Here is a 16,067-nt window from a genome sequence, read left to right as displayed (position 1 = left end):
TGCTTTTGCAGTAAGTGTTGTTAGCCAATTTATGTCTGCACCTACGATTAAACATTGGGAAGCTTTGGAACATATTTTATGTTACCTACAATGAGCTCCTGGACTTGGCGTATTGTATAGTAAACACGGCCATACTCGTGTTGAGTGTTTTGCAGATGCTGACTATGCTGGATCCAAAATTGATAGGAGATCGACTACAGGCTATTGTGTCTTTGTTGGAGGAAACCTAGTGTCATGGAGGAGTAAGAAGCAAAGTGTTGTATCTCGATCCAGTGCAGAATCTGAGTATAGAGCTATGTCACAGTCTACATGTGAGATTATGTGGATATATCATCTTCTAACTGAAATTGGGTTGGAATATCATACACCAGCAAAACTTTGGTGTGATAATCAAGCTGCCTTGCATATTGCCTCAAATCCGGTGTATCATGAAAGAACTAAACACATTGAGGTTGACTGTCATTTTATTCGTGAGAAGATTCAGGAAAACTTGATTTCCACGGGCTACGTGAAGACAGGAGAGCAAGTAGCTGATTTGCTCACAAAGGCGTTGAATGGAACTCGAGTTGATTATCTTTGTAACAAGCTGGGCATGATCAACATATATGCTCCAGCTTGAGGGGGAGTGTTATAGAATGTATATAGACTTAATCTTAGTAATATACATAGCTATATATAGGCAGCAGATTTATAGGGATCACTGCAGATCTGTAGGAATCACTCTTTATTTCTTTCCTTAGTTAGCACCTTATGTATTGTATTTATTCACTGTTCACCTACTGGAATAAGATAAGATCTTCCATTCAATTACAATATTCAACATGCTAACATTCCCCTTCAAATTGATGCCGGTGAATCAAAAAGCAGCGATTTGCCTACCAGAAACTGATGACGTTGTCGTGCCATAGATTTTGTAAACACATCAGCTATTTGAAGATCACTGGATACATGTGGAAGAGTAATGACAATCCACTTCTATGTGTTTGGTCCTTTTATGATCACCGGATTGGTAGCAATCTGAATGGCAACTTGTGTTGTTAGCATGGAGAGGAGTCATATGAGGAAATCTAATTTCTGCAAGTAAATCACGAAAACATACAATCTCTGAGCAAGCACTAGACATTGTATTCAGATTCTGTTGAAGATTTTGAAACATGGTCTTGCTTCTTGCTCTTCCAAGATATCAAGGAATCTCCAAGAAACATGCACCTGCGACAAAACTATGAGTATCAGGACATGCAGCCCAATCAGAATCACTAAATGCATTAAGCTGAATAAAGAACCACTAGGAAAGAATAATCCACAAATGGTGGTCTTCAACCACCGGAATCTCTTTTTCAACCATTTTTTTTTGAAAGCCTTTTTTCCAGTCTATGGAAAATCGTATTTATTTCAGATCTGGAGGGAAGACTTATGACATTTCAGAAACTAAATCGTCATTCGAGACCTGGTTTGAATGGGTGGAGGGTGCCAGATTGTATATGAGGAGAATGACACTGAGCAGTGGATCTCTTTGGTGGTTATGCAGAAAAATGAAGGACGCATCAGAAGTAAGGGGGAGGACTTTCAAGACATGGAAAGTCAGAGATGTTTCTATTAACATCTTTTGCTCTTCAAAAGTTTAACAGGTTTGGTAGATTCCTGTCAGTTATCACAGTAAATGGCTATTCCAGATCAATCATTATTATTCCTGAGAACAAGGCCAATGAGGAGTGGTTGGGTATTGTAAATCGCATTGAAAGCTTCGTTAATAGGGGGTCTTTAAAGCATGGTTATGCTCCAGTGCCTGGGGACTTGAAACATCAATTTTTGAGGGGTGAAGATAATTACAAGGAAGCTCTCCAAAAGAATAGGTGGACTGCTCAGGAGCCAACCATTTTAAACGAGCAGAAGATTCTGAAAGCCTCTACAAGCCATGATGAGAAGGACCTCCTAAACAAATGCTTAATAGGGAGTTTTCCCGAGTGTGATGATATCCCAACGAGGAGTGAAGTAAGAAGGTGGGCTCAACAGGTTTGGAAAGGAGTTTTCAACTTCCAAATCTTTGATATGAATGGCATACAATTTCTATCGAGAGAGGATGCAGAACATATTGTTCTTGGCAACTGGAAGAGGCAGGGCAAGCAACTAGTGTTAGATTGGTGGTCTCCAACAGTGGGTGCTTTCCCAACCCATCACAAGTTTGTTTGGTTTGGGTTAGAATCCTCGGCCTTCCTTTGCAACTCTGGTCGGCCAAAATCATTAAAGAAATAGGAGATAAGTGCGGGGGGTCGATAGAAACAGAAGAAGAAACCTCGTTAAAAAATCATCTTCGATGGGCGCGTTTAAAAGTGCAAGGCCCCATTGAAAACATCCCAAGAGAAGTTGAAATCTCAAACGGAGACCTAATCTTTTCACTTCCAGTGTGGGTCGAAGCTCCGGCAAGGTTTTGTAGGTTGGAGGAGAACCAGCGCAACAGTCGAGACATCAGTCCTAGGCTAGAAAGGGAAAGTGAAAGGGACAAGTCGAGCGACTCCGGAAAGGTATTGCTGACCTATCGTACTTTAGGGTTATAGAGGGAAGGGAAAGAGCCGTTAGATAAAGAGCCTCTTATAGGCAATATTGTGGGATCCAGTTTGAACCAAAATCGCGTGGGCACAACAAATGTGAGCTGGCCACCTATGGAGTCTTTTAATGTGGGTTGTAACCCTACGGATTGTACTGAGCCAGGGCAATTTCGTAATTATGGGCCCCCTGGGGCAGCTCAAGTTTTGGATTCTCAAAATTTTAAGCCCAAAAAGAAGCCGCCAGTGGAGCCCTCTAATAAAATATATCAGCACAACTCAGATGGGTACTCCAGTACCTGTGGGCCTGCTCTTAACTCAATTAATATAGAGCCTTTTCTGGATAAAGTTAATTTATGGCCCAACATCACAGAAACCCAAGACAACTCTTTAACCTTAGTCGATTAAAGCATTATCTCTGAAGTTGAGAAATTGCTCAACCAGCAGGAAATTGAGATTTTGGGAGCAGAACTTCAACTACATGCAGGAGGGGCAAATTTAACCATAAGGGGGGAAGAAGGCAACGAAGAAGAGGTAGAAGACCAAGGCACAATGAAGCAAATAACTCTCTTGGGGGATCCTACCCCAATTTGTTCTGATGCCTCTGGGTGTAGCAAAGCAGTAGGGGAAAAAGCGAATTTATGAGTTCAAAAAGATATCCTCAGATTAAGTCAAGAATTTGGGGTTGCTTTCGAGGGGTGTATAGAAGAGGCCACAACAATGTTCCTCAAAATTGATCAAAGGAGAGAGAAGGAAGCTCCAACAACTAAACTCTCAACAAAAAATCACGACAAGCAGATGATCCCAAAAGAGCTCAAAAACCTTTTCTTTGATATAAAGTTTAAGGATGCATAATCAAGGAGCGACTCACGAAGCAGAGGGAGGAAACAATCCATTCAGTTGTTATGAAGCTGAAAATTCTAGCATGGAATGTTAGGGGGTTAAATAGGGAGGAGAAAAGAAATCTGGTAAGGAGCAGAATCCAACAGGAGGGAGCAGACATTATAGTCTTGGTTGAGACAAAACTAAATGGGACAGTGGGAAGCTATATTCAACAATTGGGTGGGAATAGATGGATGGGGGGAGTATGGATGGAAAGCTTTAGGGACTAAGGGAGGAATCATTATCATGTGGGACAAAAGGGCTTGGAGGGGGAGGAAGTAGAGAGTGGCAGCCAGATGATTACTTGCAAATTGTGTGGGATTAATCAAGATTTAGACTGGTTTATCACAGTTGTCTATGCATCTTATGATAGGAATGAAAGAAGAGATTTATGGGAAGAACTAGGAGCAATGAGGAGTTTGTGTGAAGGGCCTTGGGTGGTTTGTGGAGATTTCAACACAATTAGTTTTCTCAGACACAATAAGATTTCCATCTGAGAAAACTAATTGTGTTAACCTATCCGGAGCAATGTCCGATTTTTCCAGCTGCACTAACGAGCTGGAACTCATAGACCCTCCTCTTTTCGGGAGATTTATACTTGGAGAGGAGGGGAAAATTACAGGAATGCTTCTAGAATAGACAGGTTCTTGTATTCTTTTCCTTGGGATGAAATGTTCACTCAGATTAGGCAAAGCTCTCTTCCTAGCCTTGGATCTGACCACAACCCCATTCTTTTGACTTGTGGAGATGGTAATTTCAAGAAGCCTTACTTTAAGTTCGAAAAGTGGTGGCTTAATGTGGAAGGTTTCAAAGAAAAAGTTCAAGAATGGTGGTGTTCTTTTATCATATCTGGTACCCCTAACTATATTCTGGCAACAAAATTAAGCTTGTTAAAGGCTTAAACTCAAAGAATGGAGCAAAGAGCACAAGGTGAACTGGAAGGCAAGAAAAAACCACATCCTAGATCAAATAGGGAGCTTGGAGACCTTGCAAGAAAGCAGACTCTTAAATGATGATGAGCAGTTGGTAAAGGCTCATTTAGCCATCGAATATGATGAAGTGGCCAGGAATGAAGAAATTTTTTGGAGGCAGAGATCCAGAGTCCAGTGGATAAAATGTGGTGATAAAAACACTAAGTTTTTTCACAGAATGGCCACTGCACATAAAAGACTCAACACTATAGATTCCTTGTTGATCAATGGAGAACTATCTAGTGATCCTGTGGCTATCAAGGGCCCTATTGTGGATTTTTATCAAGATCTCTACAAAGAATTAGAAAATTGGAGACCTTCTTTGAATCTTCATGAAGTACAAGGCATTTCAACAGAAGAAAGAAACAACCTTGAGAGAGTTTTTGAGGAAAAAGAGGTACTAGCAGGGATAAAGATGTGTGCTGCAAAAAAGCACCTGGACCAGATGGCTATATCATGGCTTTCTTTCAAGCTTTCTGGGAAACAATAAGGGAAGAACTGATGCAGACATTCAGTGGCGTAGCCAGAAATTTCACGAGGGGTGTCCAAGAATCGCATAGGTAAAAAATAATAATTTGACGATGGGTGCACTAAAATTTTGAAATCAAACTATGTAACATTAACAATTATTTGTTTTTAACTAAAAAATATACTAAAATTTTTAAAATCAAACCACACAAAATTGAGCTTGAATTTTCATGTTTATTTAATAGGAAGTGAACGAAAAAGAAAAAAAGAGAAAGAGAAAATTAAGTTTATAATGAAACACTTTTATACTTCAAAATTTCACCAACCTTTGGTGAATTAACAACAAGATATGAAAAAATAAAGAGTAAAAATCAAAACGAGTTTTTCTAAAAAAGAAATTCTATATAGAGCCTTTTTCACCTTTAGTAGCTTTATAGAAAAAAAATAGAATTTGCTTTATTAAATTTAAATTAAATAATTACTTTAAATTTATTTAAAATTTTTAAGTTGTAAAAAGAAAAAAGTGATTAAAATTTAATGTTTACTATGCTTTAATTTTATTTTTTGTTATATTTTTAATTTGTAGGTCTTTAATTTGAGATTATTCTAATAGATAATGAGTTTTGAATTGTTGAAAAAATAACATATTTATTAAATATGATTAGGTCTCTAATTAAGATTTTTAATAGATAATATTAATTTTGAATTATTAAAAACATAACTGATTTATTAACTATAATTAGAAATTAATTAGGAGCTTTTTGAAAATGTAACAACAAATGCAGCAATTGGGATTCGAACCCGTGCGTGCGCACATTAATAAAACTTCACGTTGGGCAAAGATACCGCTGGGCTAAGAAACTTTACTGTGCTTAAGGGTCCAAAATGTCTTATTTAACCATTTAAAGTATAATTTTACTTATATATACGATGTAATTTTCCGATGAAGGGTGTCCAATTGGACACTTTGAGGATAGTGTACCTCTGCCCCTGCAGACATTCCACAGATTTCACTCTCACCACAAGTTTGAGAAGAGCTTCAATGCCACCTTTGTAGCTTTGATTCCTAAGAAGGTTGGAGTAAATGATCTAAGAGATATCAGACCCACTAGTCTAATCTCCGGGGTCTACAAAATCATAGCAAAGGTGTTGGCTGAGAGATTAAAGAAGGTAATAAGCAGAGTTGTAAACAACCACTAGATGGCTTTCATCAAAGGGAGACAAATAATGGATGCTGCTCTTATTGCTAGTGAATGCATTGACACCAGGATTAGAGGAGATGTGCCTGGACTTCTGTGCAAATTAGATATTGAAAAGTCCTTTGACCACCTGAACTGGAGTTTCTTGTTGAACACTCTCAGGCAAATGGGATTCAGGAGAAGGTGGATTAAGTGGATAGAATTTTATATCAAAACTACTAAGTTCTCCATTTTGATAAATGGAGAACCTGCAGGTTTTTTTCCAGCTTTTTTTCCAGCTGAAAGAGGTCTGAGACAAGGGGATCCCCTTGTCCCCTTTCCTGTTTATCATAGCTATGGAAGGGCTAGGCTGTCTGATGAGAAGGGCTGCAACAAACAACTGGATAAAAGGTTTTAGCATTAAGAATAGGAATAATGAAACCATGGAGGTGACTCACTTATTATATGCTGATGACACTGTGGTTTTCTGTGAAGCTGAACAAGAACAAATTTGCTACCTAAGGATGATACTGGTGATCTTTGAAGCTTGCTCTGGGTTGAAAATTAACTGGAGGAAAAGCAATATTTTTCCGGTGAAAGAGGTGCAACAAATTCAGTCTCTGGCAGATATTTTGAGGTGCAGGATAGAGAAGTTGCCCACAATTTATTTGGGAATGCCATTGGTGCTAATCACAAAGTTGTGAATATATGGGATGGAATAATAGAGAAAACAGAAAAAAGACTAGCTCTTTGGAAATCACAATACCTTTCCCTGGGAGGTAGAGTTATTTTGATCAATGCAGTCCTAGATTCTCTGCCAACATATGTAATGTCTTTATTTCCCATCCCTGGTGAGGTGGTGGAAATCTTAGACAAGTTGAGGAGGGATTTCTTATGGCAAGGAAGCAAGATTGAGAAAAGTTTCAACCTGGTAAAATGGAGCGCAGTTCAGCAAAGCAAGAGTTTTGGAGGTCTAGGAGTGAGGAACCTAAAGCTTCATAATAAGAGTATACTTATCAAATGGCTATGGAGATTTACTCAAGAAAATCAGTCCTTGTGGAGGGAGTTTAACCTTCATAAGTATGGTCCGGAGGGGCAGTGGTGCACTAATAAAGTGACTAATACATACGGGGTTGGGGTTTGGAAATCTATCAGGAATCTATGGATGACTCTTAAGCTAAACACTAAAGTTAGAGTTGGTAGGGAGACAAGATACTTTTTGGGAAGAGGACTAGAGTGGTCATGGCACAATTCACTCCTTTTCCCGGACTGTTCTCAATAAGCTTGAATACTGGATGCAGTATACAAGAAATGTGGTCCCCTCAAGGGTGGAACCTAAGACCCCTAAATGATTGGGAAATACCATGGGTAGTAGATTTTCTAAAACTAATAGGAAACTTCCCGGGCACTAATACAAACTTATTTGGAGGCACCACAATGATGGAATTTTCACTGTTAACAGAGCATACAAAAGGGAACTGAGTGTTGCTGCAGGCAGGTCAACTGGACCTTGGAATACTATATCGAAGAGCATGGCTCCTAATAAAGTGAAATGCTTCACTTGGCAAGTAGCTAGGAAAGCATGCTTGACACATGAGGCATTGCAAAAAAGGGGGTCCATCATAGCATCTAGATGCCTCCTCTGCAAGGAGGCACTAGAAACCAACAAACACCTTTTCATGCATTGCAAAGTAACGACACAAGTTTGGGCTATGTTCACTTCCATTGCTGGAATCAACTGGATCATGCCTTGACATACTGTAGACTTGCTTAGCTGTAGGATTAGAAGAGGAGGAAGCAAAAGCCAAAAAAAATGGTGGAGGATAGTCCCAGCCTGCATCTGGTGGACCATTTGGAAGGAGAGGAACTAGAGGATCTTTGAAGGAAAAGAATCCTCTATTTTGATGATTAAGTGGAAAATTATTACTTCACTAGGTTTTTGGTGTAAAGAACAGAGTATAGAAGAGGAAATCCAACTAGTGGATTTTATAGGCTCTTTGTAAGTATCTCTCTTTTCTTTTTTGTAAACTTTTTGGAGGTGGCCAGCATAGCCTTAATGCTGAATGAATACAATTTACCAATTTCAAAAAAATAATAATCCACAAATAGTTGTTCCCAAGAGATATCGAATCATGTGACGGACACCCACCAAATATAGATGGCTAGGATCCTTCATAAATTGGCTCACTTGTTGAACTGTAAAAGAGATATCAAGCCGAGTAATAGTGAGATAATTAAGGCTCCCAGCTAATAGCCTATGCAAAGTTGAGATATCAGGTGCTCGACCTACAATGTGTCGTGCCTTTCTTCATGATTTACTGCCTAATTTTTCCAACCTTGGGCATGTTGCGCCTCCTCCCCCTCCCCTCCTTCCCTCAAAAAGAAAAAGAACAACTTGTGGTGAGAAATTGTTCATCTTCCACCCAGGCTTTTTGTCTTGCTTTGAGCAGCTAGTAGCATCTCGAATGTCACAACTGGCTATGGTGATGACAACAAGCTCAGACTTTCTATTCAAAGTGTCAACCACAACGTTGTCCTTGCCTTGCTTGTACTCAACACATAATCAAATACAACCAAGATATCCTGCCACCTACCTTGCTTCACTATGAGCTTCTTGTGGTTGGAAATAGCTAGTGGCCGTATTGTCGGCCTTGACCATAAACTTCGATGCAAACAAATAATTTCTCCACTATAGCTTTCATCTCCTTCTCTTATATAGTATAAAGCTTCCGTTTCAGCTGTCATGTTTGTTCCCTTCTACGTCGTCTTATACCTCTCCCTATTCCTCTTGTTCTCCTCGTGTAAGCTTTCCACTAGTATTGTGTACGCAACCTTCTTGGTCTCCAACTTCTCCGTGGACATGTCCATTCCACCAAAAATCCCTTTATGCCCTCTATTATGCCCACAAGAGTTGCCCCTCAAGATCCCCTAATACCTCTCTACTTGCTTCCTTGACACAACCATCTATTATAGCCCACTTACTATAAGCGGTTTCGCTATCTCCCAAGGCCCCTTAGCCACCAACTTCGTCCCAATCTCCTGAGCTCGAACCCTAGTAAGGCCTCTCCATCTAATCTTTGGCTGATTACATGCAACCTCTTCCTTCTTCTTCTTCCTCTTCCTCGTGGCATCTAAATCCAACGACAAGCGTATGTTGGGTTGTAAGATTCTCGCTCGGAATAACCTTGTAGTCTTTAGGATTCGGGACTATTGTAATGGGTGTTAAGATACAAATTAATTATTGTATATTACGACATATATAAGTATATATTTGACAGTTTATTGAACTTATTAAATTAACACTAGTATAATTAAAAGCTGTGTGAACACTTCATATTTTTTTCATAAGTTATCCATATAATAGCAAAGTTCTCTAGTATTTTATGTGAATATATATATGATATATGTAAGAAATATAGGAAAAGAATATTATTGAATTGTCGTTTCTAGATTATTACAGAGAGACCCTATTTATAGACACTACAATAGACACCTTTTCCAGCTAGGATACTGCAATACAATCCTTTTCTAAGGACACTACATACTATTCCTATTTCTATTTTGAGTAGGATTGTATATACCTATTACTATCCTAACAATACAAATCCAATTAAACCAAATGCCTAGTCAAACTATATTTCTAAGGTCTTAGGTGTAGTCAAAGCACCTAAGTTAGGTTAACCATATCGAGTGTGGATCCCATAGCCACACCCAAATCGTGTAGTTTCGACACGGGCACAGCAAGGATTTTGATAGATCTAAGAAGCATAGGTTTTAATTGTTTTGGGAGTAACTGACACTCCTTCAATCCATTACTAAGCATCATTCTAGGGGGACCTTAATTTAGTCTCTTCCTAATCTTTCATTAAATATTACCCCTAAAGTTGTTCAAGTTGTTGTTCCTTGAACAATCATCTCAATGAAAAAAAAGAAATGCTTGAAGAAAACTTCCGCTTCTCGCCTCAAGTGACCTGCAATTGAGCACAAAATGTGATCCCATCATTGGACCCACCTTATGTCGACATACTGAAGCACATTAACCCTCACCTTACTTCAGTCATTTTAAGCGAAAAGTGATTGTGTTTCATAACACTGCATTTGAGGTAGCTATATTATTGCATCATGTTTTTCTTTCAACAGTGTTCTTTTTCTTCTTCTAGGTATAATTAGCTGCTATATGCCTTTCTCAACATTGTCTTTTGCTTCATGGAATTTTAGTCCACTGATGTAATCGTTGGTCTTTTAGGTAATATTGTCGCACTGCTACATGCTTTCTTCTGTAATCTCCCACAAGAATGGCTCGAGGGAACTCATCTTATCATTAAGCACCTTAGGCCTGTGACATCTGTTGCAGTATTAAGAATATCATTTCGTATTATGGGTCCCTTGCTTCCGAGGTTGGTCAATGCTCACACCCTTTTCAGTAAGGTACAACTTCTTTCGAGTTTATGTTCATTTTTCTCTTAATGTAGGATCAGTAAGGGGTTAAGGGGATTTGAATTTTGATTTACCGTATTCCAAGAAACCTAGCTTATTTTCTTATCTTTTCTTAATTTTATAGGCTGAGAGATTATATGCTCATGTTTGACCGTTCTCCTGCATAATAGTCCTTGTTTTGCCATGTAAAAAGAAAGCATGAAAGAGCTAAATTAGTTACCAAGTATGAAGTATAAAATTCCACAATCCCTTGCCTACCCCGTCCCCCGTCCATCCTTCACCCGGATAATTACAACTTAAGCACCTCTGGAAGCAAACAAAAAGAGATGGCAGGTGCTAGTGTTCTGTCTTCCCTTTCACCTCATACTCACGTGGGTTATACAAGCCTAGCTTACATTCCGACATCTCAAACTAACTGAGTTATGCCCATTTTAAGCACCATGCCTATATTTTATCTTAAGATGAAGTAGCCATCACGCCTGCTTTAGTCTCAAATAGGGTGCAAAGAAGTTGCTGAGTGGTGCAACCAAAATGGCTCTCTAAGGCACTTGCGGTTTAAGAAAGAAGTGATTTATAGTGTTAGCATTTTCAGAATTGTTAAAAATTATGAAATTATTAATGTGGAAAGACCCCATTCATTATATATATAGGAAAGGTTTAGTGTTCTTAAGTGGGGGTTTGGCCATGAAAATCAAATGGTTTTTACTTTATTTGTAGTTTTTGCAGTTGGAGTTGTGTTTGGGCATACTTTTTACAAAGAATATTTAGAATTCATGTACCTTTTCTAGATGTGGTTTATACCCCCAATTTCTACAAACTAGCAAAATCACCCAACTTGACTAATTTACCTAAAACATACCTTCAAATCTGCTCCAAAAGAGTAATATCTCAAAATAGATAGTCACATAATGTCATAGATTAGATCCATACACGAGCTACTACATACTATTACAAATATTTTTTACTTTATTTGGGATTTTAAAGTTTTCGAGTGGAAGATGGATTTGTGTGTGATTATAATTTCTGTAAATAATATTCCGTTGTTTGAATGTGCTTTTCCTAAAAAGACATGAAATTGTATTGGGAATTTTTATGGACAAACACTGATTTTGAAATAAAGTGAAACAATTCTTCAGAAAAAAAAAGTTAAATTCTAAGGCCAAATGGTCCCTAACATTGTGTCATTAGAGATAAGAAATACTTTACTTTTCAAGATTACTGTTATAAACTTATTAAACACCAGCATGCTTCTGGGAATAATCAAGATATTCATCATTTTCATTGCCAACATCTCTTCTTTTCTCATTGTTTAACATATAATTAAACCCTCTAAGATCTTGATGGAGACACAAAGTAGCTTCCACTACCGGCAGACATTGCAGACCAATTGGCAACAATTTTCTTGCACCTTGGAATCCGAACTGAAGACGATTTTTTGGAGTTAGCTTCGTTTGAAGCGGAGTGAATCAGAAAGCAAGAAATAATAGGTCCTGCTCTAGGAAGAAATCCCATTGAATCGACAACTATTGATAATAGCTTTGGGATTTCGGCATCTTAAGCAAAAGAGTTTCTTTGTTTACTGGCTGCCACACCCCTTTCTTATTCTTTTTTAGTGTCTCTTCTCCTTCCTTTCGGTATCTAGTACAGTTCCTCTCTCCAACAATCGATGCATTTCTCACCTTTCAAGCATTGTTCATCTCTCTGGCAGCTGTTGTGGCACCACTATCTCTTTGATGACCGACACTGCTATTTCTGTACGCGATCGGTGCCCTCCTCTCATCGTGATTTCCATCAGAGTCAAATGTTTGAGTTTCTACTTTGAACTTTTTATTCTCAACTCTAAAAATTCCTTTACTAGACCCAAGGGTTTGAGTCCCTACCGTGAAAGTTCTTTCTTTTAATCTGATAATTCTCTCTCCTGCTTCTATTACTTCTTTCTCTAGTTCTTTTTCTAGCAAAAAAAAAGGTTCCTTTTATCCAATAGTTCTTGTACTTCTGTTTTAATTAAAAAATAGGACTATCTCCTTCCAAATAAAGCATCTTTTTATTCTTCTTAATTTCACACGGAAGTAGAACAAAAAACAATTGTCTTGTTCTTCGTATTCTAAAAGAAAAATTGTAGTTCAGACCAATGAAACTAGAATCCTATCTTCACTAGGTGCAAGAGGGATCGAAGCCTCATTCTACTATCCTAACCAGCGTTGATTATTAGAACTAGGGGTGTTCGTGGTTCTGATTAAGTCAAAAAAATTCCCCCAAAGGAAATTAAACCAATTAAGTTAGCTTTGCAAATATTGGAACCAAATCAAACATATTATGTCGGTTTTTCTTGCTTTGTCGGGTTTATTGGTTTAGTTGGTTTTTGTCAATTTTTTGAAAAATATATACTACCAAATAAATTACTTTTTAAGAATATATATATATATATATAGCTTCCTTCGAAAAAATCGTATTAAATTTTTCAAGAATTTAAGCCATATTCAAGAAGAAAAAAAAAAGAAAGGGTCTATTGTACGCAACCTTAACTTGCATTTATGTCAGAGACTGTTTACAAGGCTTGTACATGTGACCTCTTGGTCACCTGGCAACAACTTTACCAGTTATTCCAAGGCTCCCCTTCCTTAAGCCATATTCAAGGAATATTAAAGTTAGTGTAGCTTTGAACTTGCATAAAAGTTTGTCAACATTATTATAAAGATTTCAGTTAATATAGATTTTTGATTATGAATTTCATCAAAGACATTGTCATGGAAGTATAAATATGCGTATGTATGGAGATGTTGATCAATTGTTTCATTTGTTGGAAAACAGACAGTGTCGCTGCTTTTGAATATCTTGGTGGATGTGTTTGGGAAGAACTCACAGCTGTCAGCACCTATTGAAGCAACGGAAATAAGTGATCTTATCGACTTCCTGTAAGAAAAGAAACTTCTTGTTTGTTTGATAATTGATTTGATGTATTTATTTATTTATTTTTTACACTTTTCCAATTCATTCCTGAATCAGGCATCATGTTATTCATTACGAGGGGGCATCTAGTAAACCCAGAACAGAAATTTTGGCTCTTTTTGGAAGAGCAGCAGAAAATTTGCGTCCAGATGTTCAACATCTTCTTTCCCATCTCAACACTGATGTAAACACTTCGGTTTATGCAAAAATCGTCCACAGTGCTTAAGAATCTGCTCCTACTGTTAGGTGGTTCCTTGCTTTAATCTAGTTTGACATGCCTCACTTTGTTAATTTACTTCATGTTATAAATAAATTAAATTAACAAAACATGAAGAGAGGAGAGAAGTGTAGTCTGTATCTTCTTTATTCATAATTCTCTTTGATAACTACAAAGGCTATTAATATGTTGTTCCTTGGCTGCAGAAATATGAGTCTATCCCATTTCACATGGATCATCTACATTTTTTTTACAACAATCCTCCTTAGATGCCCATGTAGAGAAAATGTAGAGAAAGTGTATAGAGTTATTCGTAATAATGTGCATTGCTTATTGCCTCATTGCATCCTGCTTGAAGGAAACTAGTTGTAAGTTGCTTGTAGAACCTGCTTGTAGGAGTACTGAATAGACATCTATAATACAATGTACTTATAATACTCCTTGGATGTTCATTAATAGATAATGTTCCTCGTTAAACCTTACAAGGAAACAACTCAATGGGAAAAAAGTCCCAGCACATAGATAGTCATACGCATCTGCTAGCTGCCTCATGAAAAACCTTACTAGGAAAATCTAGTGGCAAAAACCTTTGTTTAAGCAAAAAGGGTACAATGTGTATTTTACTCCCCTTGGTGAAGACCACAATTTAGTTGTTCAAGTTTCTGCATTTCAATCTTGTATACCATTTTCTCATGCGTTGAAGTTGGTAAGTATTTGATGAATAAATTTACAGGGTTATCGCTTGAAAGAATTTGTTGGACGTCAATATCACTATTCTTGAAGAATAATTTTGTTGAAATGTACTTTGTTTTGCCTCATTTTATGAAGCCACACTTTAATAGAGTTATGTATGCAACATTTGTCTTTGTATTAAACTCTGGGTATTTTAGTATCACACTTCAGGTCACAAGTCCCTTTACTTGACTTGTTCCATACAAGGATTATGAACAAGCTTGCGAAAAAACTTGTAAATGCTGCAGGCATTTTGAATCCTTAGAAAATTTCTTACAAATTTTGCCAGGTGACGATATCCATTAATATTTAAAGTATGACTTCTTCCGGTGTCAGAAATGTAGGTCAAATAAATCTTTATCTTATCAAGATGCATCATTTCAATGAAAACATCTATTATTATTTCTGGTGTCTTGACTGCAAGCCAAATAAGCTTTATGTCGTAGAATACAGATTTCATAAACTTTTACAATATTGTACACTATATTGTACTAAAGATATTGTTGACAAGATATCAGTTTATAATGTGACATAACTTATTGACATCTCATCACTTCATTATTTTCAGGTACTTGAACCACTCTTGAGGTTTCATGAAGTGTTATATCGTAGGCTTTCAAGAGCACATTGCTTTATCATTATGATGATTTGCTTCCTTTTTCTTTTCAAGGATTATGGCAATTGGAACTGATTGGTCTACTCTGCTTCATGCATGATGTAGACGTTCTCCTTCCGAGACACTAGATAGGAGCATTTATTGTTGAAATATGAGATTAATTTTGGATCAGCAAATGCTTTTGTAATTGACATGAATTATCTTTTAAATGAAGATCATATGATAATTCACAACATATTTCTTAGTTGCTTGTTTACTCCACTTTCCTAAACCAATTGAGAGGGAATCGATTATTGGTCTGATGTATATCAATATTGAAGTATGCAATATCATATCTTTGATCAACACATAAAACTTTGTGGTGACCTCATCCCGATCTTATTAAAGGAGGAAGTAAACAGATCAAGGTTTCTACGTACTTTCGTTATGGCGGGTGCTAGCAGGGGGGACGGCGGGGAGGTCGACTCCACATGACCCCAGTTGGTTGCTGTGGGTGGAAGGGGAGGCCTGGTTTTATTTTACCTGGCCAAAGACTGTCCCCTATGCTTTTTCGGGAAAAATCGCTTCCTTTTTTCGGGGATTTTTCCGCAACTCCTTATCACTATTTTGCTTTCTATAAAGCATAGTGTCAATCTCCCTTACTTTATAGGGTAGGAGAAGGTATCTCAAATCTTTCCACTAGAGAACCAAACCAGGACTAGGTTAGGGGCCTTGAAAAAAGGGAATTATTATCAAGATAATTACATAATCTGACATTTATGCTCTTAACTCAATTTATATTTGAGCAAGCAACTTGCCAATGTCAAACAACCGGTTGACAATAAAATACATGTGACAATCGCATAGATACATCTATTTAAAATACGGAGAAGGGCCTAAAATGTCCCTCAAGTATTTGAATTAGTACAAAATTACCCTCCATCTACCTATCGGTCTTAAAATATCCCTGACGTCCACCTTTCGGCACAAAAATACCCTTATGTCTAACGGATCATACTCATTAGGTGGATGGAGGGTAATATTGTACCAAATCTCATAGTTTAAGGGCATTTTAGGCCCTTTTCCGTTAAAATA

General features: G+C 37.5%; 1 protein-coding gene across 2 annotated transcripts in view; it reads left to right on the top strand.

Moving 5' to 3' along the window:
• The window catches only part of LOC102586283 (mediator of RNA polymerase II transcription subunit 23), an 80,202-nt gene extending 64,965 nt beyond the window's left edge, over window positions 1-15,237 (top strand). The window contains exons 19-22 of one of the 2 annotated variants that reach the window (XM_006349402.2): window positions 10,289-10,470; window positions 13,291-13,394; window positions 13,486-13,674; window positions 14,946-15,237. In XM_006349402.2, coding sequence (XP_006349464.1) covers window positions 10,289-10,470; window positions 13,291-13,394; window positions 13,486-13,654 — 455 coding nt within the window. In that variant the 3' untranslated portion in view covers window positions 13,655-13,674; window positions 14,946-15,237. Of the gene's footprint in view, window positions 1-10,288; window positions 10,471-13,290; window positions 13,395-13,485; window positions 13,884-14,945 lie in introns of those variants that run through there. The other variant, XM_015309588.1, reaches the window with a different exon arrangement.
• The last annotated feature ends 830 nt before the right edge of the window (window positions 15,238-16,067 follow it).

Source organism: Solanum tuberosum, unplaced genomic scaffold (genome assembly GCF_000226075.1).
Source record: "Solanum tuberosum cultivar DM 1-3 516 R44 unplaced genomic scaffold, SolTub_3.0 scf00106, whole genome shotgun sequence".
Taxonomy (NCBI): domain Eukaryota; kingdom Viridiplantae; phylum Streptophyta; class Magnoliopsida; order Solanales; family Solanaceae; genus Solanum; species Solanum tuberosum.
Note: the sequence above shows the minus strand (reverse complement) of the source record. Positions and strands in the feature narration are given on the sequence as shown.